Source organism: Myzus persicae, unplaced genomic scaffold (genome assembly GCF_001856785.1).
Source record: "Myzus persicae strain clone G006 unplaced genomic scaffold, MPER_G0061.0, whole genome shotgun sequence".
In the NCBI taxonomy this organism is placed as follows: domain Eukaryota; kingdom Metazoa; phylum Arthropoda; class Insecta; order Hemiptera; family Aphididae; genus Myzus; species Myzus persicae.
Window position 1 is genome coordinate 178,470 of NW_019102330.1, and position 27,512 is coordinate 205,981.

General features: G+C 33.0%; 1 protein-coding gene across 1 annotated transcript in view; it reads right to left on the reverse strand.

The window, feature by feature from the left end:
* LOC111031884 (UNC93-like protein) overlaps window positions 1–27,312 on the reverse strand; it is a 51,673-nt gene extending 24,361 nt beyond the window's left edge. The window contains exons 1-3 of the mRNA XM_022312002.1: window positions 26,576–27,312; window positions 13,955–14,805; window positions 11,218–11,443 (exon numbers count right to left, since the gene is read on the reverse strand). Coding sequence (XP_022167694.1) covers window positions 11,218–11,443; window positions 13,955–14,723 — 995 coding nt within the window. The 5' untranslated portion in view covers window positions 14,724–14,805; window positions 26,576–27,312. The remainder of the gene's footprint in view (window positions 1–11,217; window positions 11,444–13,954; window positions 14,806–26,575) is intronic.
* Between the last annotated feature and the right edge of the window lie 200 nt (window positions 27,313–27,512).

Here is a 27,512-nt window from a genome sequence, read left to right on the forward strand (position 1 = left end):
CTTTAAAAAATAGCAAATCCTCTATGTTGTAATTACTTTTAGGTTTATATGTAAAGAAAAAAAAACGTTAATACTGTACGATGAGTAATTAATGTTAAAGTAATCACTTGGTGTATGTTTATAAAATATGATATAAAATATAAAAATATATTATTGAACATAAAATATATTGTACTCTACAACGCGTATGCCAAACAACACAATATGAGCGAACGGTTTTTCGAGGACCCCATCATAGTATAATATTATTATTTATTACATTCTTAAGATGCCGTCTACGAAACAAACAATACAATAAGGCTCTTTTGTAGTGATTCCCGTATGAATGTATAGGCTTAAGAATATATTTAATAAATTTTTTCGCGTGACAACGAATGGGATATATTATTATTATTGCGATGCGGAGACGTGGTGACTATTAATTATTCTATTCATCGAAATAATGTTTTTTTTAACCACCTCACGATCACACGATCAAATGTTTGATATATAATAATATGAGAAGACTTGACGGGACCACAACGCTACTTATATATTATACCTATATGTTACACGAGCTAAAATCGTAATGTCATAGGTATGTCGTGTACGATATAATATGTCTTCTAGTACTTTTATAAAATAACAATTATTTTACTTGAATTATTTCGACGTTTTTAAATCTAAAACATAACCTATTATGATATAGTCTCAATAGTGTTATAATTATGATCCCGAAATTATTATGATTCGTGAGGAATAATAATTCTTGTGACAATCGGAAGTACCTACTTCTGTGGTCAATAAATGTAATAGTAATAAATACACACGAAATCGAAATGGAACCGTCTGTTATTAATACTATATAATACCGAATAAAAGCAAACATTTACAATATAATTTTTTAATTTTTTAATGCTTATACGGCTGCCAATGCCGCATTTTTGGTAATGTCGTTTTTTAGCTACGAAACGGTATACCCCTTACCTTCGCATTTGGCATACGCATACAGATTAGATAACATAACAATATATTATAAGGTGCAAGGCGAGTATTATGACCCGTACGTATAATTACGCCATAATATGATACGGAGCCTTCTATAGTGCTTTATACTTATCACGGTAACCAAGATGCCGGTATGGATGTCATTTCGAAGTTGATATCTTTCATTCTTTTTGCGTGATTCGAATATTATAATAATCATACAGATGAACAACGCATATAGGTATTAGATGTTTAGGTACTCCGACATTATTATTATTATTATTAAATTTCAAGTACCTTACGAGTTTCAGCGAATTTTAGCAGCTACTGCAGCGTTTTAAGTTTTCAGTTATACTTAACAACTTTAATAAATTATTAAAAGAGTGTACTACAATTAAAACAATTGGTAATTGTGACGTGTTGACTAGGAATTCGTTAATAGTGTTGAGATTTGGAGTGGGGGTGCGGGGAATATTTAAATTTCTTGATTAAATAAGTGTTTTTTTATATTTTATTGCATTCTATATTAGATCGTTTCGATTAAGAACTAAATATATACCCAATGGCTAATACGTATACTAGCTGTATAACCCGACTTTTCTATCTGACTGCGGTAGATCGGATAAAGCTCTTTATGTATTTTTGAATGTGCAGGCTCAAACTATTCTCTAATCTTTCCTGATATCTCTAAAAATAATCACCGAAACTTTCGTTGAAACCGGTAGTTTAGTTTTGAGTCTAAAAGGCTCCAGACATTAGGACTGTGGTTCTTGTTGTACGTTTTAATAACACGCTAATAATAAATTATTGAATTAAGTTGCTTGATAATTTGTTTAATTTGGCCACAAAATTATGTTTTGGTTTAAGTTTAGACTTTATTTAGTTTTTATAAGTAGTGTAGACATATATATATATATATACGTTTTATGTAACGTTGACATAATCTTAATAATAATAAAGATAAGAACTTCAATCGTACATGTATTTATTATATATAAATATTTTAAATTATAGCGATTGCCATTCTGAAAATGACCGTCGAACGGTCAAAACGTCTGACCAGACTCACTCATGATTATTAATTTATATTTTATACCCTGAAGACATTAATTATAATTGACTCTATGTATTATTTTTGTAATAAAAAATAGTACAATATACATATATACGCATACATTTACAGTTGGGTCAAGATTTCAATAGAGACTGTGGTAATGGCAGGATAATTCAGTGTTAAGTTACAATAGCTGTTCAGCAAAACACATACAAATATGTGTATGTTTTTGCAAAAGAAAATATAGCATAGGTATTATTTTCTTTTAACCATTACTTCCATAGCATCTAATTAAAACGAATATATATATATATATATATTATATATACATTTAACGTGCGTAATGTGTGTGTGTATTTCAACACTTAAAATAAATGAAATGTGCATGAGAAATTTAGAACTCACTTGAATAATTTGATGGTGAGAACTGTAGTTCTGGGGTATGTTTTTGTGTATAATGTTTATGGCATATAATTGTACGCCTAATTAGGAAAACATGTTTTTAGTTTATCGAAGTGAATAAATGATTACTAGTGCTTCTCACCCAAAAATAAACATTTACTTTTACGACTAAAACAAAAGTAAGTTTTTACAGTTGAGTAAAATATATGGGTGATAAATAATAATTTATAAACATTAAATAATTATAAAGTTAACAATAAACGAATTCTATGCAATGACGGCATTAATGGATAAATTCCAAGTAAGCGACTGCGATATATAAATATATATATTATATAGATTGAGTGAGAAAGGATCTGGAAACATGAACTCAACGAATTGGGAAGATTGGAGAATAGTTACAGAATTTTGAAGCGAAAGAAGAAGAAAACTGATGGCGTTATTCAAACATAGTCTATTTTTATTTTAAATGCTCTAATGTGAACTAGTATGTGTTTTTAACAATCGAGTACATGATCATTAACGGATGGAACAATATACTATTATAATCAATTATATACATACATAAATAGTTATATGTATTTATCCAGATAATATAGAATATACTTTAATTATAAAGTCTTGATGACTACCTATTATATAATACTATTTATTAAATTATGGAATTCCAATTATTGCTAATACGACAATATTAGGGTCCCTACTAACTACCAATCGTTATTTTTTAAGGATAGTGAACAAATATCATAGTTAAGGAACGAAAAACGCTTTCAGAAAGTTCAATAATGTTTCATCAACTCGTAATAGGAACTTATTATAAATTAGGTGAATACAGAAAAAAGTTGATTCAAAAATAAGTAACTCGCATTATTATATTTATTACGCAACTTAGTTTTAATTTTTAACTGGTATAATGCCCAGCCTTGAGTTTAAATAGTACATTATACAATAATCTATGGAAAAAATCGTGTTTAAATGACTCTCTACCTATATTATATATTATTATTTAAAATGGTGTGAAAACTTTAAAATTGTTCGCGAATGAAATTGTGTGAACCGCGCTGCAGTGTTTGCAGATTTCGTCGTGATGTCTATATAGGACATGGTTATAGTATTAGGTGTGAGTAAATACTTATCTTCTAAAGATCGAAGTTAGTAAAATATTTACACATACATTGTACCACATGTGTTTGTGATAAGCTTGTCCTGTGTTGGATACATGATGACTTACTAACGTTATTAATAATTATTTGGCGTTTGAGTGTCAAAGTTTAAAAATCAAATAGTGTGACAGTGTCGATTTTAATTGGCACAGGTACCTATTATCATTGAGTATATTATACTGTATTACACCTATTTCTTTTCTTTTAATATGATGTTTATTCATAGTACGCAATGTAGGTATGTATATGTATCATAGCTTTCGTTGAAAAATTAGTTTTGCTATCTACTTTTTTTTTGAAACGGCACAACGACGTAACTTAATAGGTAGTTAATATTATTATTATTATCTATATAATAATTATTATTATTTCGTGTATATACATACAGAAAAAAACACGGAGGTTTTACAGTGTTTACGGAAATATATTTAGCTATTAATAATTATATTTTTATATACTTACGACAGTGGTAAAGTTATAAAGTTTATACAATTCTTTATCGGGGAAAAAACATAATATAATACAACCCGATTCCCCGCAAATATAAATAATTTCATTGAAAAGCCTAACATGTAATAATGTTGTAAAGCTGTTACAAATATGGTGCATAGTTTATGTTTCGGACAACTTTTTTTTATCGTACCTATAATATATTATTTAACTACACAGAAGTCAAGGAAATCTAATTTTACGTCGACTAATAACGAGTTAGTTATTACCTATAGGCTATAAAATATATATATTATAATATGTACCTATGGTATATTGCTATAAATCGTAAATGCACATACTAAGTGACCGGAAAAAAATGTCTTATTATATATCAAAATAATGTTTGCGAATTACGAATGATTATTGGTTAATGTGATTACATTAAATATAATATATTTGTAAAGTAATACATAGTAAACATATATAATATATATCTACTTGAATTTCGAAACATTATTGTGCAGCAGGATTATAGATTTTAAAAACTAATATATAACGAATTCTTATTGGCTACGAATGCCATTAGACTGTGATCCCTTAATGGATAATTATCCATGTGGTGTTTTTTCTAATGTTCAAACCCAAATTTATAACGGTTTCTGTATAAAGTATTAAGTATACACGAAAAAAAATAAATGGTAAACGTAACGATCAATCAACGCGTGAATGATTCAGAGATGAACTCGGAATTGCTATATACGATTATAATATTATATATTTTATTCCTAGGTACTAGGTAATGTACAGTATTTCATAAGGCGGTTTTCAAACATCGCACGAATAGTGAATAATGAGTACCTACTTTTCTTCATTATTGTATTTCCTGAACTATACGACCGAATAAGTACATATACATATATATATATATATAATACACGCACGTCATTTGTACATAGTATATACATTATACATTATACATATATTATATTATATTTAAAATACAGGCGATTACGTGTTCAGTGTGGATAGGAGCTACTCCAAATAGTCTAAGCTTTTTCAAAGGGTTCTAAAATGTATATAATATATTATATTATTATTTATTGTCGTTGGACTATTGTATCCCATACGCGTATTATAATAATATGTATGTTGTAGATTATAATGTATAACACCTTCCTATTTTCGCTTTCATAATAATATTAACACAATAATTATTATGTCGTTCGGTCACGTTTTCTTGGACAGCAAAAATGGTAGCCTGACACACGATTTAAAATGTACGCGTATTTTATCATCATCATTACAACACAACGCCCGCACCTAACCACTTTCGCGTGTTTCCGCGTCTGGATTACGATCCGGTCCACGACCACAGTCCATATTATTATATTAAATATGCTAGTGTTTGTCGTTAAGTCGTTATTATTTTATCCTTCCCCCCTTGGACTTTTTCGAATAATCACTCTGTATGTGTATACACATAGTTTGAATATACAGGGTGATTCACCAACTGCAATGATCACAACCTTTTTTTTCTCAAATAATGCGCAGCTTGTAATTATTCAAAATCAGATTTTTGAAATTTTTAAATATACTCGGAGACCATATCATTATTTTCAAATTCTACTACTTACATCCCGCGGAGATACAACCTATTCTGTTTTTTCAAATCAAAACCTTTATTTTATACTATGATCAATTTATTGGATAATATAATTCTGAATATGTTGAAGTAAGTTTCAAAATCAAAATTCATACGAGTTGAGTTATTTGACTTTGTATACTGAGGACAATAAGTAAACGATAATAGAATTGTAAGATTTGATGGATATGGTGATTTGAAAATTGTGATTAATAATTTGTAAAAATGGCCAGAATTTAATAAATTATTAAACCCAATATTAATGGTTAGGTCCTTAGTGGTCCTTAGTACAACGTTTTCATTACTGAGAAATTACTCGTTCGAATTTTGAATTAAGTACATACAAAATGTTCATAAAAGTTATCCATTAAATAATTTACAGTAAAAAAATAGGTTCTTATTTGAAAAACAGTAGTTTGTATAATGTCAATGAGTATAATAGGTATATTTACTAATTCCAAAAATTAGAACTTGAATAACTACATTATTAAAGAAAAAATTAGGGGTGTCATTGGGGCCATATGCTAGGTGTATCACTCTGTATACAGTTTTTCACTTTGTATTTGAGACACGTATAAATGTATACGGCAAATAAGTAGGTATAATAGGTATATTATACTTAATCGACTATTTTTTTTACTTTAATACTTGCATAGTATAAAAATATGATAAACACTGACCAGTAGACACTGACCATAGTACAGACCGAAATACATCGTCTTCGAGTGTTCGCAAATCCATCGGGGGGGAGGGGGGGGGGCTGTGTTTTCGAAACAGTGCGAAAACCACTCTGTATTTCTTAATCCCTACCACTCTCCACTTATCAACCCTACCACCACTACAATCGCAAACAATGGACATTACAATCATTATCATTATTATTGTGTACACGCGGCTAGAGTTTACCTACTACTTTCTCTATAACATTATTATATACATATATATATATATATGTGTGTGTGAATGTGTTTACCGTATGTACCGAAGACGAGCCGGCGCGCATACCGCACATATTATGGCGTGTTTATAATTATTTGTTTTTTGTTTTGTGTTCCTTATATACTTTATTTACTATTGAAATACGTTCTTGTGCATGCAAAATTAGTTAACCCCAAACAAAGTCTCATTTGTCCATTGGCGTTTGTAATATTATATAGAATTGCTTGTAGCCTATAGGTTATTCACTTATTCATACATCTTTGATGTTTTATAATAATATATATTATGCTTTCAGATGATTTTCTGGTGATTACAATTCGGCCTCTTTCCTGGATACATATTTATAGGTGCGAGATAAGTTACTGCATATCGTAATATTATAATGCAGGTAATAAATAATTAACAAAGCGTGGTAATATATAACTCGTCACAGTTGTTGTGAAGTGTGTTAACGTATTTTATTAATTCAAAAATTGTCAACCAGCAAAAATATTACAGCTTGTCTAGGTTTAAATGATAATACATTTAAATTTTAAGCATATGGGTGTGTATATATAGTATTATTATATAATTACTCATAAAAGGCACATCATAATATTAAAGCCACGTTGGCAAAATCGATCTTTTCACAAAAAGTTCATCATTTCATAAAATTGAAACCAATATTTGGTTTTTCGTACAACGTGAAGTTTAAAAATAACCCATGAAGTGGTTGAACTATTTAATTTGCTCCAAAATTTTGCATCGTGTAATTTTTTTCACTAATTAACCACTTGTTCAGTTTAATGCGATCCAACATAAATGTAAACGTATATAAAGAACTGTACCTATCTGTAAAAATGGTGTAACACTAAATTAATAACACATAATTATATATATTTTTTAAATTTTTAATTTAAGAACGGATTTTAATTACTACTCTAATAACTATATTCTTCGAAATCCGAAAAAGCACTATTTAGAATACATTATTAAAAAATATGAGTTTATATTTTTGAAAAAATGTATTACATAATTTAATCTATAATAATGATCATAATATTTGATTAATTGCCAAGATCTTTCTATAAAAATTGCACTAGAGGAAATAAAATAACAATTTATTAATGTGTGAATGAAATTAACATAAATGATTTTTAAAACTGCTCTTGTTAGGTGAAATATCAACAGTATAATAATAATAAAAAAAAACTAATTTACGTGTGGATGACCAAATCGCAAACGATGTGAAATGTGATCGTCGATTTCATGAAAAAGTTTTACTCGATAATTTATTTATTTTCATACTTCACGAAGTGTAAAAACTTTGCTAAAATGTATCAAGGCAACTATATTATATTATTAGGTATTTATATAATTTGTCCAAGAGTCGTCAGTACAGCAATCGAGCACTTTTCGAGGAAGTATAATAATATGTATAGTGCGGCGGTGTCGTTATTATATTAATAAAAATATGTTTGCCGTCGACCGTTATTCTGTTTTCGCGGTCACGTGTATTCGTTGTTTATTTTTTTTTCGCCATACCCGGATCGCCTAAGGACTCCGGATTCGCGCGGACGCAATCAGAAGCGCGATAATAATATACACTATATAGTATTTATTATATATATATTGTGTGTAGTGAATTTAAATTAGTGTACACGCACACCTCGGAGCGAAAAAAAAATAGAATTAAATAAATAGACAGAAAAAAGGTGGTAAGGGTAAAAAACCTCGTAAACCGCGGTATACCCGAGGCAAGACGTCTATTCCACAGGGAACGCTCGTAACTCGAAGGCGACTGATTATAAATATATTATCTCACTACGGCGTGATAAATATAATATTATATTATATTATATACGTATGTCATATATATACCTATGTATATAATATGTTTGGACGTATTATTGTGTATTATACATTTATATAGCGCCTGATAACATAGTTCGGTATAGCCATTCAGATTGTTTGTAAAACTCAATACAATAATATTAAAATTTTAAGTACATGGTCCTCTCACATCAATATGACATTATTGTAGCTGTACATACAAGACGCTCCTCACATCAAATTTTTATCACGTGTACCAAATGTTTTTGCACGCCCTTTATTACAGAACTTCCAATAAAACACAACACATTACAAGCGATACGAGTATCCCCTAAAATATTAAGTAAAAATAAGTATAATAACATGTATATTATACATTGTGCAGAAGTCTTCTTAATAATTAACGAATAAAAAAATATATATATATATATCCAACAGCAACCCCCTTGTGGATGCGCTGGGTATACCGTTTACATACTGATACCTCCATATTATATGTTTTTCGAAGTTTCGAACCGCATTGAATTTAACTAGTGATTTATTATAATTTTTTTTTCAACTACTTGCACTTAACCTGGTAAAACAAAACAATCTTCGTTTATTATTCTTCAGTTTATAAATATTTATGAGACTAAATAATTCCTGTTTGAAATGACTATTTTTTTTCCAGAATAGACGTTCTTTTAGTTTTCGCATATAGGTACCAACTACTATAGGTTCCTACTAATAACACTATTACTCGTATTATTGCAAATTGCAATTACATATATTATATATTTTATACTCAAGCATTTTAATAGTTCCCATCCGTATTATTATTATTATTATTATTATTATACAGGTAGTTGAGTAACACGTATATTTAGTTATAACCTACGTAGATCTCCTCCTTGTCTTTTTTTTTGATAAGTAGATACATTATTTGCAGTAATTTTATGTGTACATATCATTATAAGGTAATTATTTGAGCCGTAAATACCTTCTGTTATAAATAATTATTTTAGTATTATTTAATTATACACGACATAATATAATATAACATAGATACCCAGAGAGTTTACACAAAAATTCAAATGTGAAACATTGAGGAACGAACTTCGGATGGTATGTATTACAAAAATAAACTAAAAAATTGTCCTGGTTTTTAATATTATCATTGGAGTATTTTTAATTATGAAGGTAGGCACACAGTTTATTTAGTTTGTGTTCATCGTTCGTCGTATATATGACAAAAGCAAACGAATCGTTGTACATGGATATTTTTTTCATTTTAATGTAACAATTATTTTTATTTTGAAAATGTAAATTTTTAATTAATAATTTGTATATTTATTAATAATAGTTGAATCATGTGTTATACATTTGTTACTTCGTTACACCTCTCTTTAGTGGGGACTATATATGTATGATAGATAGGTGACTTAAATACGAATAGCAGTGGTGTAAAAATCAATCTATGACATGTGTTGAACGATATGTCAATATTGAATAACTTTTAACAAAAAATAACGTTCTATGGATGTTGGTTTTCTTTTATGGGATTTAAAGGTGACTGTTCGATAACGGTATAATCCGCCAATATACGATGGCCACATTATTATAGCACGGGCCGCTTTACGATCGGTTCGAAATATCAGTTATAGACCACAGCCAAGGCCAAATAACTTTTCAGGTTTATATAATATACACGTGTGTGTATATATATATATATATTAGGTATTTAAAATAAGTTACGAGAGTGCATAATACAAAGGTGTATTGTTTTACGATAGTAAGAACGCGCGATGCAAACGAGTCTTATACTATATACAATAAAAGATAAGTACGTGTTTTGCCTTGTTCGTGCTGAGGTCAAATCTGCCTTGTAAAATCACTATGTAATATCCTATCCGGTTCCGAAGATATTTATTGAAATATTATACATAGATACACACTTCGATGTACGCGGCACCGCGAGTACTGGGTATATAGGTACATTTGTACTCTGGTGTTTGGGAATGAGTGTGTGTGTGAGTGAGTGTTCATAAGTCTATTACATGTGGACTTGATACACACAGGAGGATTGGCAAACAATATTAATGGCGAAAATTTGAATTGGCACAAAAATGTTATAGTCTAGTCAGACATTCTACGTGGATAACAAAAGTGATTGGGAATTCCTCATCATTTTTTGGAACACTATATTATAGCGTCTGATCGTCCTGTGTGCATGTGGGTTGTCGTTGGCTCTATTATATGTGACCAAATCAAATGTTCAAACGAAAAACAAAAATCGTCAGGTTTCTAGCAGAAAGGTCTACCTAGCCATATGTGGCTAAATATATATATATATGACAAAGTGACGGTTGCTCTAATTTATTTGTATTTATTGCTATCAGGAGCCGTCTAAAACGTCATATACATACGCGGTGGCCCGAGAGGAACGATCATCGTCTGCTGCGTCTGTTTGGGTGAATCTAGAGTGAGTTCATCGACGAAAGCGATTTCCATCGACAATCTAGGGTCGGCTTTAAAAGTTTGAACTGGTTAGCTAGTTCTATGTGTACATATACCTCTAGGGTATCATATCAAACACCGCAGTTACTAATTAAGACTTTAAACTCGCGTCGCATTGCAGACAAATACTACTATATTATAATTTCCACTGGTGTGGCTAAAATACGATATTTTTGATTAGGGGTGAGGTTTCACAATCAATATGCAACATATGGGTATCATATAATGTGTTATTTTTGAAGGTTTCGTTCTCCAAGAGTTAAATACAGTCGTATTACTCGCTGGAGAGCTTATTTCTAAAAAAAGTTTACCTGGAAAGTGGGTCCAGGAACAGGGCTATTATGATGGTGGCCAGTACGATACACGTGAGGTATATGGTGCTGATCTCGAATATCTCCGAGTCTGGCGGCCTCTCCAGGTTGTCGATGGCGTGATTGCCCATCACGCAAAAATTTGAACCGCACAATCGCAATTCCTCTTCGGATAACATCGTGCTGTTGTCGCCACTTCCGCCACCGTGGGCACCGCTAGACAATACTGTGCACAAAACAAAAATCCCGTTACGTCATAGAATAATCAAGCAGTGATGATAGTAGCTTAGTAACCATGTATATACGTAACTCTGCACTGCAAGGGTATTAAGTTTACTATATTTTTGATTCAATCATCCGACGGCGGATAATATTATTGGAGTGAAACTTCTTTACCCTCACGCGAACATTTAGTGAAATGCTGGGAGCGTCTTATTTTTCCACGAAAACGATTTCATGGAAGAATTACTTTTATATTCGTACAAATAACGACCCTACAAACCCGAATATTTCATTCTGAGATCATAGGTACATTTCGTTAATTATTTTCTGTGAATTTTGAAACGGTCCCCTGAACAATTATTTCAATACAATATGGACTTGCCTGGTTATAAGAGAAATAAGTTGGTACTATTGGTTTGTTTTAGTTGTCGGAAAAAAATTGAGTTAATTTTGTTTACAGCCGCCGTCTGAGAAGGGAAAACATTGTGCTGTTGTGTCTGCCAATCGCTGTATACCAGGTATATATACCAGTTGTGAGGTATTGGAACAAAATTAATCTAATTTTTATTTATTTGAATAGTCATTACTTGTGGGTCGATGGGGTCATAATCGTACCACCATAGTGGTTCACACAACAAGTTTGATAATTTTAAAGGTAATAAATTAATTTTAATCGAAAATGTAAATTTTTTTATTTTATCCCAATACAAATCTAATATACTCTATCAGTTGAATGAATCTGAAAGAAGTTTCAGTTCATCCTCGAGTACTAGGTTTATGTTAACGTTAACCGTGAAAATTTTCAAATGCGTAACCACACTAAACAACAAATTAATCGAACAATATTCGGTTTTACGACGTTAATACAACACTGTGCAGTATGTACGTGTTTTGAAAAAATCGCCGTGTCAAGATATCATAAAGGTACATACTATGTATAAAATGTTAATATGTCTCAACGTGAAAATTTGTTCTCATGTCGGATAGAAATTAGGGCTGCGAGTAACCGTTATTCAGGGTTATTGCGAAATGTAAACAGGTGTCGGAGATAGTTAATCGATTTCGAATAGCTTTGGCAATCATCGGTAGGAATCGCATTTGCGAAATAATAATAATAACATGATCTAGTCTGGGAATTCAGAAGGTTTATATATTTTTTTCTTATATGATTTTATTTGTTGAATGTCTTCTGATTTTACAACTATACGGTATAATGATTTTAGTAGGTTATCATATGCCGCATACCTATATCACTCGTGTCACAAATATTTTGAAAGATTGCTCGCCTTAAGAGCGCGATTATTAGAGTAAATATTCAGTACCTATATAATATAATAATACAATACTTAATAGGTGGCAATAGAGCGGTCGGTCTGCAAGAGGGGTAGTGAACAACGGTGTAGAGACCGTACTATATATACACGTGTATTTACTAATATAATAATAATAATAATAATAATAATATATAATGATTATTATACATTTCGCCTTGACATTTGCGATAGGGACGGTGCAGTGACGCGCGTTAAAACGGCAGACGGCGAATATACCTGCAGTGGCCTGAAAAGCGACCGACAACAAATGCAAGTAATGGGTACAGTAAATGGCAACACATGGTTACCTACATTATAATATTACGTACGTGTGATTCAGTTACTATTTGCATTTTGCATTACATAAATCGTATTAATTGATTTCGATTTACAGCTATACAAGTGTGAGTGGCAATATGAGCCAGATGCAACGACATAACACGTCAGTTCACGGTCGTCTATCCGTGCCTAATATATTATATATTATTATTACGATAAATAAACAAACGAGCCACCTATTGTAAGTATATATATATCGTATACACCTAGGTATACGACCACTACGATTATTATTATTATTAAATTGATAAAACCGCAATATTGTATAGCTGGGTGCAGCTATAGGTGTCCATATATATTATAATACACTGTCATGTCGATCCGGTGTCGCCGACCTGCAGCGTATCGGTTACTGCAACTGAAGCACTCGCTTTTTTTTTTTTTTTATCACGTTGCACTCTATATTGTGCTGAATCGAGCAAATTCGTCGTGATTTTTTTTTCAGCATATCATTGTAATCAATAAAATTACGCGTTCGGGTCAAATTTTTATTTCTGTCACTGCAGATAATATATACATACCTATTTATATATATGCTGACTTGTAAACCGCGACTGGACCAATTAATGACCACATAATATATATTATAATATGAACGATACGTTGTGCAAACTCATAGAATCGACTTTTGTTGATGACATTTAAGTTGGAAGTGTTTTAATGATATTAAATGAAATTGCTCTGAGAAGATGTTTTTTAATTATTCGATTGAGTGAGTTATGACTTACGACCGTTTATAGAAGCACTAATTATTCAGCACATTTTTAAGGATAAATCGAATTTTCCGGAAATGCACTTATGATACTTGCTGTAGGTCTATTAGGTATGAGAAGTTTTAAGTTTAAAATATCTTATGTACTTACCCAAAGAAGAGATGAGGTTGCCCCAAAGCTCGGCCGTCTGCCAAGCCAGGAAGAAGAACCCGAAGAACCGGACGACGATACCGTCCACCTGTTGGTCGGTGAGCTTGGCGTACACGGCCCCGGTCTGCGTGAGGTACGTGGCCTTAGCGGCCCACATGGGCGCGGCGCCCAGGCCCACGAGCACGCCGGCCGGCACCAGCGTGTAAAACCGCGGGTAAAATTGGGCGCCGATGTACGGTATGTAGCACAGCATGGACAGGCACAGCGTCCACTTGACGGTCAGCCGCTTGATGAGGAACGTGGGCACGAATATGCAGCTGAGCACCAGCGCCGCGTAGATGGCGGACAGGGACACGGTGCCCAGGCCCTCGCGGGCGTTGATCGAACTCTGCAGGTTGGCCGTGCCCTGGAACGCGGTGAACTGGACCATGAACGCCAGGCTGATGGTGGACACGTTCTTCAGGATCCGCCACTTCTCCTTGGGCGACATCTTGAACTTGCCCTTGGACTGGTCGTCGTCGCCGTCGCCGTCGGCCATGCTGCCGAGCGGCGGCTTGGCGAGGCCCCCGTCGCCGGACTGGTCATCCCGCTTGAAGCCCTGGTTCTCATAGCCGCCGACCACTGATATCGTGTACACGGCCACGTCGGACGACTGCTTGCCCTTGTTGGCGTCCTTGCCCTGCTTGTTGGTACCGGTCTTGCTTTTCCGGTGGTGGAACAGGCTGCTGTCCACGCCGAAACTCTCGCGGCGGTCCGCGGACGCCACCATGTCGGCGTTGTCGCTGTGAACGCGCTGCCTAACCGCTGCGGTTGTAGCTGTCGCTGTCGCTGCGATCGACGATCAAAAGGACCTGCAGAAAAGATCAACAAACAACGGTCGGTGAGTGATGATTAAAGGATAATGATGACGAGAACAATAATATTATCATATGAGTAGGTACTGTTATAATTATTGACGGTATATAAAAGCTCGGATGTTAAGGCTCGGATGTTGCGGCAAATGTTTTTTCGGCGGCTTACATTTTAATTGCACTCCCCTTTTAAAACTCAAATCGTTATTTATCAAGGTTGAAATAAATAAATAAAATGCTTTTTTCAAAAGTTTTTTTGACGATTGTGACACCGAGCAGCCCTTTTGAGAATAACATGCGACGCGATGTTCGTGAGTTTAAATAATATTGTAACGTCGATAGCTAAGCACGTTTCGATCGTTTCTGTTTGCAGTGGTAAAATCGTGTCATGCGACTGATAACAAATAAGTAAAAAATCAACACAGCTCGAGAAAATGTATATGTATATATATATATATTATATATACATATACATATATATTATAATATTATAGTAGGTACACATACACGATAATAATATTATTGTGCGTAATTTTCACAGCCGAGCGTTCCTCTCCACAGCAGCTATGTGCCGACCCGTCGTTACACACATGTGTGTGGCGAAATGCCGTTCCGTGGACGCCGCGAACCGGTTTTTTCGCGAAAAAAAATCGTATAAAAAAACGATCTCGCGAGACGATGCGATCATATATTATGCGAGTATATCGTGTGCGTGTGATACTACCTTCTCCTACGTTCGTGATGCGTCTGAAGGCTCAAACAGCATAATAATATTATTTAGTAGGTATGTGTGTATTCGAATAGCAAGTGCTGGCATACCTAAAACTTCGAAAAAAATTAACGAACTGTGCCGCCGTGGATATTATTATTATTAAAAGCTAGACGTGACGGCCACACCCCATCGGACACCGCCGCCACACCAATCACCCTCAGCTGAACGCGAACGGCCACGGGGCGACCTATACATAATATAAACATTAAACGTTCGAATATTAAGCCGTAAAACGCGATACCACTGAGACTGGTAACTGGTTGAAATATAGTTTATGTAAATACTTTATGTACCGTAATAATATGTTTACCAATCTATGTATATTATATGAACACACACATATCATATGCCTATATTATAAATACATGTACCTATATGAAAAACGAGGATCGTATGTGGAGGGGGTGAATATTAGTGAAGGAGAGGTAATCCACTGACTACGAGTGTATCAAATATGTACGCAGGAATGGTATATAGTAATCTGTACACACAGTAACCCAAGTGTAAACTATACTGATGGGAGACACACTATCAAGTATATAATAATATATTGGTTGTATTAGCAATATATTGTTGTTATTAAAGTCAAATTTAGAATATTGGACGTTAATATAATATTATTGTGTATTCATGTACTTTAAGCCTATATAAACAGGCTTTCGATCAAATAAATTACCTATATATTGGTAGTACGTAAATAGATTCCGAGTAGCCGTTTTAAATGTCGACGTGTAATTTTGTTTTTGATAGAATTTTAAGTTTGCAGTATATAGCAGGACATGTCAATTTTCTTTTTAAATGTACTATAATCGGTATATGATTTTATATTTATATAATATAACATGATATACTTAAATAGTTCGATTGAAAACCGCAAATAAATTGTGTATGCATTACACTACACCATACAAACAGGCCAAACGAGGATCCGCTCTAAAAACAATAAAGAGTTGACCGGTTTATGCGTAAACCAATGTACACTGTATATAATATCGTTATTATTTTTTGAAATTCACCTAGATAACAAACATTCACTCAATGCCAGTCTGCAAATACAAACAAATATATAATCGCCTCGAAAGTCAATAATTTAGTGATGAGTAAGCGCGTGTATGATGAATAATATTATACAATTTTAACGGTAGAGTATACCTAACGAAAAGCGTTAAGGTTAAATATTGCCCTGACGGTCATACCGTCGATAAGGAATTGAACGAAAACAAAAAAATTCTGTAGACGGCCCTCGAGTATACGAACGACATTATCATCACAAAACCGAATCGTAAAGACACAAGTAGCCGTATGTGTAGGTAATCGAGTAATCCATTAAAAAAGACACTTATTAATTTTAAAATTATTAAAATTTTTTTTGAATTTTTTTAATATAATTTTGAGTAATTTGCTAAAAAAACAATATTTCTATAAATATTATATATTTTTATGGTTTACATTTTTAATGACAACATACATTTACAAGTTCTTTATCCCAAAACTAAATACTTCGTATTTTTATTTTTTGGAATACTTCGATGTATAAAATCAAACTTCGGATAAGCAGTGTATGAGTTGTATAGGTATTAATAAACTCTACTTATTCGAAATTTGATACTTATAGCCCAAAATAATCAGGACAATATTCTGCTCGAGAATATGAAATTAAAATCGACGTTGTCATTAAAAAAAATAAAACTCGATAACGATAAAATAAAGTAAAATCATTGTTTTGTAACGACATGAGGTTATGCGAAAGAAATATTTTCAAAAACGTAAGAGTCTTCCAAAATGACTCGTTAAATGGATCACCCCGTACAAACTATATATGTATTAGACATATTTTATACGACCCACGCGTGCAAAAAAAAATTAAACTATATATATATAGGTAATATAATACGTGTAGCGGAAAACTTGCGCTGGACAAGGTTATACTTTCTCCCATTGTGCATTCCGGGAACCACTAAACACACACGCACACACACGCATATAATATGTACGTTCACGTTTTATTCTGTGTATAATTCTGTGTATATATAGGCATACCATCTGGCAGACGATCGGGGGCTACGGGCGCCGAGGTTCGCACAGTTCATTATGTATTATTATTATTATTATTGTTATTGGAGTCAAGGCAAACGCGAGTCGATTTTTGACTTTGAAATTTCCAAAATCCGTCGTCCGCTATCTGGGTCATATATTAATTATATCAACAGTGTTTTATCGCGACAAGCCGTGTCCAATATAAAAATATTACATTCGTTACGCGTGGTTTATCTGTCATATTATTATAATATAATTTATGAGAATGTATATTTTGAGTGTGTGACGATATTAAAGGAGCATTAAAATGTATTTAACATCCACATTCACAATATGGCGTCGAATAAAAATCAGTCGAAAATGTCAAAATATAAGTCATGCATATGTACAGTGGTATAGCTAACAGAGTAGTCTTTTGCATTAGAAATTTTCTTCTATACAAGTATAATAATAATTAACATTGTATGGGTATCGTTTTAACCGAATATTAAAGAACACGTAAAACAATTTATGCGAAAGTTCTTGTAAATATCCCCGCGTGTACGTCTTCGGAACAATCTCACAGTTTCTGATCTATATACACGCGACTCATGTCCAGTCTTACGTAACCATTCGAACACAAGACGGAAATTAATAATTCAACGTTTACGATATTTACATAAATTATATAGTTCTTCTGTAAACGAACCGACCGTCTCAGCTGGTTTTTTAGTGACTGAAAACAAACGTTTTAATTTTTTTTCTTCAGCTTAGGTAAACCAAACAAATACCCACAACTGTCAACTATTATAATAACCGTGACTCATATATTATTATGTACAGGTACGTTCTGCGGCCACAGTGCTGCAGGGGCGAGATTATACTCCTCGGGTTTTTCAGGACCCTGCAGAGATCGCGACGAGTGACGACTTTCCGGGCTGTAGAGTTGACGACAAAGCGCATATCATTTCAAAGCATATCATCATAATATCCGTGAGTTTCTACGTATTAATTAAGTATTTGCTAATAATTGATAAGTTATAGATCAAAGTTGACAAATCCATGGTTCGCGTCTGGACATTTTTACTAATATAATAATAGGTATTATTCCTATTCCTTTTCTTTTTTTATTACTTTTCATTTCACAATGCTGCTCGTGACTTTTTTTGTCGCTGGCCATCCCTGCTATATAGATAATATATAGATCGCCAGATCGAAAAGCTAACTACAGCTTCGCAAATATTATTGTTACTTATAGTTCATAATATACGAGTTAATTTAATCCCTTTTGATATATATAGAGGGACATAAGTTGGTCTGCGAGTGCGCGATGATTACATAATTTTAGCTCCAACCGAATAATGCATAGCAAACAGTATAACAATTAGGGTTGGGGGCTGGCTAAGTTTTCCAAAGTCCAGCACTCCAAATAATAATATTATATTATACTATCATTTAAACAACCCTCCTTTGGCTAGGCAATATGTTTTTCGTATTTGCGACACACTCACGTCCATCGTATGATTATGCGTATAATACACACTAGGGATAGGTGGTAAAACCTCGGATAGCGTTTTAACATTCATACTTACATAATAATGTAGATATTATTCCTGGTCCTGCTCTTATAATATTATTTTTGTGGTTCGCGACTCTCTTAAAGCTGGCTGGCTACCCTCGATACACCAGATAGATGACCACCCCTGATCGGACGTGCCTAAACGCTGCCGGAATCTGCAGCAATTATGAATATCTCTGCATGTGCAGTAGTATAACGGTGCCTAGAGTCGAGGAGATTTGATACTACACACCAAATTCTACTGTTCAAATTATTGCACCAGTACATAGGATATGTAGCACACTTTTTAATTTTCTACTGCAGTATTGCACTTAACAGTGTGTTAGGCCCTGTAGTAGAATATATGTATGTCTGCTATAGTAGCGAACTGTTTCCAATCGAAATGCCCATTTTCAGAAGCTATTATTGCGCAATCGGACGTTTAGAAAACAGACTCGGGTTTTTATGCACATCGGCGACACTGGCCAACGGTGAGATTTTCTATTTACCGACCGCTTATATATAGTTAGTATATAGTATATAGTGTTTGGCACGCGCTCATAATAATATGTATTTTGTAGTTACACACGGACAAACAAGTGCGTCGGGCTGGTGGTGCGGGTACCTAGGTATATTATTATTATTATTTAACGCGGTTAATGATTAACGTGTATTTACACTTGTCATTTCGTCCGTACATAATACTATATAGTATACCTATGTTGTATGAATTCTTTGTAGACATTTCGCTAACGAACGCGGAACAACACACGACATATAATAATAATATACCTAGATGGTAATTTTACAATTTAGTCCCGTCCGTGATATAGGAAAATATTATTATTACTATTAATATTATTTAGTATTATTAATAATATTTAGCAAAATATTTACCACCACGAGGTATAATTTTTACCAAATAATTTATTTAATAATAATTTTTTCTACTTTAACACGAGACAGCCTGATTGAATTAAAAATCAAATATACGCAGCGAGGGAGTAAATTATATGTTACTCGACCCATTCCCAATTTTTCTTGTATATTTGCATTTTTCTTTCCTCTATATTAGCTATTTGAAGTTGAAACGCCCCAAAGACAACAACTAAAAATTACTATAAATTTAACATCTGCAGAAAGTGCAAGTATTACTATTTTACAAACAAAACATTGAATTTAAACGAAATACCTATCTGTGATAACCATTTAAATATTATAATCACCATAAATCATGATTTTTAATTGTTCTATTCTCCTATTCAGACACATAAACTGACTACTTGAGTAGGTAATGCAGTAAGTGTATACTTTGAAGCAAAAATTATAAATTTTGGTTTTCTTCATCCCACAGTTATTGATCTATGTATATGTGTAACAAATTTTACTATCGATCTTTATTATGAAATAAATTTTATCTTTCAATGCTATTGTTCTGATGGCGAGACAACCTAGCTATATAAATATATTATACATACTGTTATACGTAGGTAAACATAGTTTACGCTCAGACATATTAAAATGTTTTTAAAAAAAAATGTTAACTATCTCGCGCGTGCTGTAAAACGCAAACACGTTGAAAAAATAAACAATAACTCATAATAATAAATTATCATTTTAATAGTGCGACGTAATAATAATTGTCGTATATTGATTAAATTGCTTCAACAATATAATAATATATACGTAAATGAGTGTGATTGCAAATTTTAACGTCCATCGTAAATATCTCTCGACGAAAAATCATTTGGTACTTCTCCCTGCACGGATATATATAACCTCAAAATCCTCAAATATAAAAACGTTATTGTTTGTTGTTAATTTGTTTAAGCGTCTCGTTCATTACTTATATGTTTTGAATTGTTTTTGAAATAAGGTTAAGAAATTGTGCCCGGTGGCGCTAAAAACTGCTTTCTAAAACCATCATTACAATACTGTATACAAATATATATAATTTATAGATAAGCTATAATAAGGCGCATTTAGATACTATACAGTACCTAACCTATAGTGAATATGTCATAGAAAGAAGAAATTTTATAACAAAATCGTTTTCGAAATACCAGTTATGTTCGCTATTATTCAATAAATATTCACTCAAATTGCATAATTGCTTGTTCGTTCGAGTGCGACCGAATTAAAATATTAATTATTATATACTACCTATTGTTGTATACCGCGAGGTTAGGTTAGGTTAGGTAACCGCGATACCGTTCTGTCACCAAATCGTTTGCATATTATTTAATACGGTGTATACCTACATACAATATACATAATATTATATTACTCGTATAAACTAAAAAGTTAAAACGTCCCTGCACCAAAGAGTGTTCTGAAAGTAAAGAGCAACTACCTCTAATAATAGGTGTGGGATCGTTGAGTATACAAAAAATAGTAAAGACCAGTTTTTACGGAAAATCGTGTTCAGTGGTAATAAATTGTTTATTTTTTTTTTTCAAAAGGTTACAATGCGGAACAAACTTTAATACTATACGCGCTGTACTGCCCGAAGACAGAATCCGAACGCGAAACATGCTGCAATGCGGTTATTGAAAATTAGCCGTTTTTTTTTTTAATACAAAAATTAATAAACATAGGTACGTCCTGCTCACGAAAAATAAATCGTGCGACTTATATAATATTAATACTAAATATACTAAATGTAATATGTTATTATATTGTATTGGTGAATTGAACAAAAAAAATAGGAATCAAAAATCGTAAATGTTGTTATTAAACTGCATGCGTCACAATCAATTAATTTATCAGTTTTGCGTACCCACATACAAATATAGTAAACCGGAATCGTAATAATACGAATTATAAAATAAAAACAAGTTACTAATCGTAACGATTTTTAATTGTAATAATAGTGAATAAGTATAATATTATACGAGCGATATTATATGTATATACCTATAATGTATGTATCATAATTATATATGCGTAACGTTTGAGTTGGTATCGTGATACGTGATATCTGCGAAAGAAATCGAATGAAATATTTAGTTGAGCATGAAATACGCTAAAAAAATCAAGGTCGACTAGCACCGAAGTACTATCAAATCGGTGAAAACAAAAAACCAACCGTTGCGGAAAAATTATGATATATATATTATATATATATTTATTACATATTATAATGTGGTACCCGCAGCTATATGGTATTATAATAATATATTATGGCATTTAATAATATTATATTATATCGTTTTACAAAGTTGAATATCGTATCGGAGAAAGAAACGATTTTTTACAAAAAAAATATTTTACATAATTCCCGGCAAACGATATAATATTATAATGAAACTATAAACTTCTCTCAAAAATATTAATATTGGCATTCAGTATAATTAAAATAATATGCATTATACCATTATTATGTAGTTCCCCGAAACAATTGCATCATAATATTATACATTCGGATGTAAAACAATACAATACGTTTTTTTTATCAATTTCAGGAGCTAAGCTATCGTATTTCAAATTTATTTTGGCCTTAAACACAAGTTTAAGATATTAATTTGAGGGTATGTTATGAAATGTCGTAGAATTTTCATAAAACTGTAGAAGCATTTTTAAAGTAGGTAAACTCGAATTAATAGTAAAAAAGGGTATATTATGTGAAATGAAAATCATTGGAGTTTCGTGAAATTAGCTTTATTTCACATTATCTTTAATAATCAAGTAGTAAGATCTTTTAATATGGTCTTTGGAATAAACTATAGTTTATAACAACTAATTATTATTATTTTCTTGGTGATACTATTATTGCGTTAGTTTTGATATTTTAATGTTTAGGATGGATGTAGAGTCATTTAATCACGTCTTCGTGTACAGGTATATAAAACTGAATACTTACTAATCCTGTGAAAAGCGTGTATTACTCTCGGGCACGGAATCTATATAGTATAATTAAATGTAAATGTAAATGATTAAGTATTATAATATATATTATACAAGAACATTCACCAGGTATATTCACCCTATCATCCCCATATTACATTACAATTATGGATCAAGTTATGATTTATAAAAAGGTACCTTTCAGGTATTCAAATGTTTTTGTGTTATTTGAGAAAAATCGTACATCCCAAATGAAATTGTTTTTTAAAAATATTATTGAAATTTGAAAGATAAATTTATGAGTTATTGAATTTCATTTGAACTGAGGGTACCTAATGGTCCACGATAGTGGGTTTTGATGACATATGGTTTAGTATAAATTATTATAAAATGAATGTAATATTTTTTCTGTAGATTACTAATCATACAAGTGAAGAATAATTATTTTAAAAATGCTAATAGATATATTGATAGATAATATTGATCGCTTTGGTGTTGAAATCATCATACAATTGTATATAAAGTTTCAGAACACAGAAACTGCTAGTTATTCAGATACAAAAAAAAAAAAAACTTCCTCTCAAACAATAATTAACTGTCTACAAAAAAAGAAGGTTCTCATTTCAAAAAAAATCTTGGATCACCACATTACGCTGTGTCTTGAATGTCAAACAAAAAACCAAGTTCATGAAAATATTATGGTGTTGGTTATATAATATATAACCTAAAAGACTTAAACTTGACAGTCCCAAAAATCATAACTCGGTGAATCACTCCATACAATACTTCATATATTATACCATATTATTTACGCGTGACGATTCCGTTGAACCGGCTTCGAAGTATTAGACATAATTGTGTATTACAATAATACGCATACATGCGTCGTCGAGCTGTATATCGTAATAAAGTCGTTTTTTTACGAGACGTCTTTGACCGGCGCCAATATAATATGACGGTTTAACGTATATTTAGGTTGATATTTCGGCGGATCAGACAAAATAATATTATACCTGCAGCTGCAATTTAGCACACAGTACTCGCACTGTATTGGTGTAGGTATATATGGCGTTATATATTAAAATAATAATAATATATAATACGCGCCTTGTCGCCTTGAACTTGACGGGACAATATTATACGACGCGCGTCGGCCTCTTCTCTCCGCTTGCGTCGGACCGCTGCGCGAAAGTGCACACAATATCATTTATTATTGAAGTGTTTGTTGAGACAAATTTTAAAAACGCTCTAGTCTGCTCTTAAAATATCTGTCGCGTCCCGTAGAGGCTGCCGACTTGTATTAGTGTACTGTAATATTATTGTCACGTATTTTCGAATAAATTGATATTACTAGCGCCGATTCAAACAAAACAATTCATACGCTTAGCGATCTTCTGCACCTAACCGACCTAGGTGTTGTGAAAAAATGTTGTGTGCACCAAGACGTTTGTAATATGCTCCACGGTGTCGGTCTTTCGTAAGATCTTCTTATCCCTAACGTTTACATTAAATTATATTATATAGGTCACAACTTCGATAATTTACAGAGGAAGATTTTTGCGTATTATCTGATTGATTTATTTTTTAGAATTAAAACGACGACGAAACGAAATCGAATTAGAAGCGAGGAACAAACAAGGTGTTCTATAACTGATTTTTTTTAATATCCAACGATTTGAAAATAATTATATTTTTTTTTCATCGTATATATTTAAACATAACGCGTGTACAACAATAATGACATTAGTCATCATAATTCATAATATCAATTACCTAATCACTTATACTAATTACTCGTCAAACGGATATATTATAGGTACACGAGAACGGAAGTAAAATTGTCATATAAAAACGGAAAACAAGTTAAACGAAAATACCTATACAACCAATGATATTATATATGATTGTATGAGCAGCACAGTAGTTGGATTCATGTGACATATATTGTGATTGACGTGTTGTAACTTGTAGCACGAAAAAAAAATTATTTTTATTATTGACGGACGGACCCCTCGAGAACGGTAATAATAATAATATAATTTATTTCTGGATTATTTTATGATTTTTATAACATGCATTTAATTGTTATGAATTATGATACACCACTACCACCATTGCGTTTGTATTTAATTTATCTACAATATGCTCAATAATTGAAAAATAAATAAACGTTATTGGGTACAATTAAATTTAATATTTAATATCGTAGCGGCGGAAAGCAACACTCCATTGAATAGTCGTAATGAGAGTACTAATAGTGCTATTGACGAAACATTTTATTGAAATACGACAAGACGATAATCGATAGACCGCATAAAATCAATTTTATGAATCGTATAGACTATAGAGTTATAATATAATACTATTATATTCTCATATTATTATTATTATTATTGATTCAATATCTGTTATATTTGTCCATTGCATCGTTATGAATTATTTTATTCCTTATACGTTCAATATGTACGTTGTCTTTTTAAACAGGTGAAAACTTAATATAGAAACAATTTAATTTTATAGATATACCTATAGGTATATAATATTCAATAAGTAAATACTGATGCAATACAAACGGAAAAAATGGGTAAAACAGTTAATATGAAAAACTGTATGTACGCAAATGTCAACAAACGCAAATTATACGGAATTAAAAGCGTTTATTAGAACTTTTGGACTAATAATTTTTTAATACATTTTTAAGATTATGTTTAATTTTAGATATTCAGGTTTATAGGCACCCGACTGCAGGTACCTATATTTAGTATCGCAATCGTATATTATATTTTCGCATTGTTTGCGGAATATTTTAACAGTTGATAAAACGAATTTCGTTACACTGCACACACGAAATAACCAAAAATATTCATTTATATTATATTGCTTTAATATTTTATAGGTATGCAGTAATAATGGTTTGTTCGGAGACGTGTAAATTCATATTGTGATTATTATGTATATTAAACATGTGTGCAGTGTGTGCAATTATACCACAATATCGACGGTACCTTTTAATAATATTATGAGTAACTATGTATTCAGAGTAAGAAAAAAAACATTCAAAACTGGAACGTATAATATTTTAATGATTTAACGTGTACCGTGAGCTCAGTACTGCGATGTGGTATGATAATAATAATAATAATAATAATAATTGTGTGCCCTCTTAGCTACTTACTGCTCGACCTGCCGCGGAGTTGCTCAATAATGAAACGGTTTCGGCCTTAAGATAACGAGATCATGTAATGTTGAATATTTTAGTTTTCGATCGAACGGTGAAAAACGGTTCGAACCGAGTGGAACACTCGATGCACAATATTACCATCATAATATTATATACTATAATATATTCTCGCGTGCCGAAACGAGTGTCGTGCGGATACAAAATATAGGCTCTTCGGAGGTGAAGAGTTTTTTTTTTACGGTAAAGAAACGCGATTAATAGGTGGTCGAGGAAACCCGCGGCTCGACACACATTCATATACTACTTTACACCCGACTCCGGGGGCATGTGATAAGGGTGATTTTTGACGGGTAAAAAGTGATGAAATAAAATTCGACAACAAAATGCGACGGCTTACCTCGAGCGGGGCCCTTCGTCCTGCGCCGTGCTTTGGGCGGCAGTGACACTCCGAAGACTTCTTCAGGGCGTCATCGCCGTCTGCGGTGCCTCTTGTGGACGACGACGGATTCGCACTGCGCGGGTACCGACAATTATTCGGTGACAATATTATTATTTTATTGGAAGAGGAAAGTCCAGCTGCGATGTCGACGGATTTTTTTTTGTTCTCTACGACGGCGGTGGATGCGCGTATCGATCGCGGACGAGAGATATCGATGTGCTCGGCGGCGGCGGCGGTGCGTTGTCGGGACGCGGATTGTAGGTCAAGCGGAGGATACGCACGCGGACGGCGACAAGCGGTACGGACGACGCGCGCAGCACGACAGACGTGCTCGTACAACAGGACGCGACGAGCGTACTCATATACGCGGTCGACTGCGACGGCGGAACACGCGAGCGGACACGCTTACACACAGACACAAACACACACACACGGGCGCGCGCCAACACTTCAGTAGGTACTCGCGGAGAGAGAATACCTCTGTACACGCGACACGAGCGCAGTACGACGACGGCGACGATTATAACAATAACTTGTATGATTTTAATTTCGTCCGTCTATAATGCCTGTGTGTGTGTGTCGTACGGTTTATACAATAATGTATTATTGTATCGCGATGCGACGATGTCGAAACGACAATATGAGGCGAACGCGTGGACGGCGACCGACTGTCTGAACGACTGATCGACTGAATGACTGCAGACCGACTCGCTCCTGTCCGGTCCGTTAGCGGTCGTGGAGGTGGTGGTGGTGGTGGTGGTGGTGATGGTGGTGAGAGACGACCGTCGCGAAGTCATACCCCTTTTTTCCTCTTTCTTTCCGTTTCGTTTTTTTTCGCGCGCGAATATCCGTCGTCCGTCGTCGCCACCGCTCCCCCTCGACGTCCCCCCCAGGT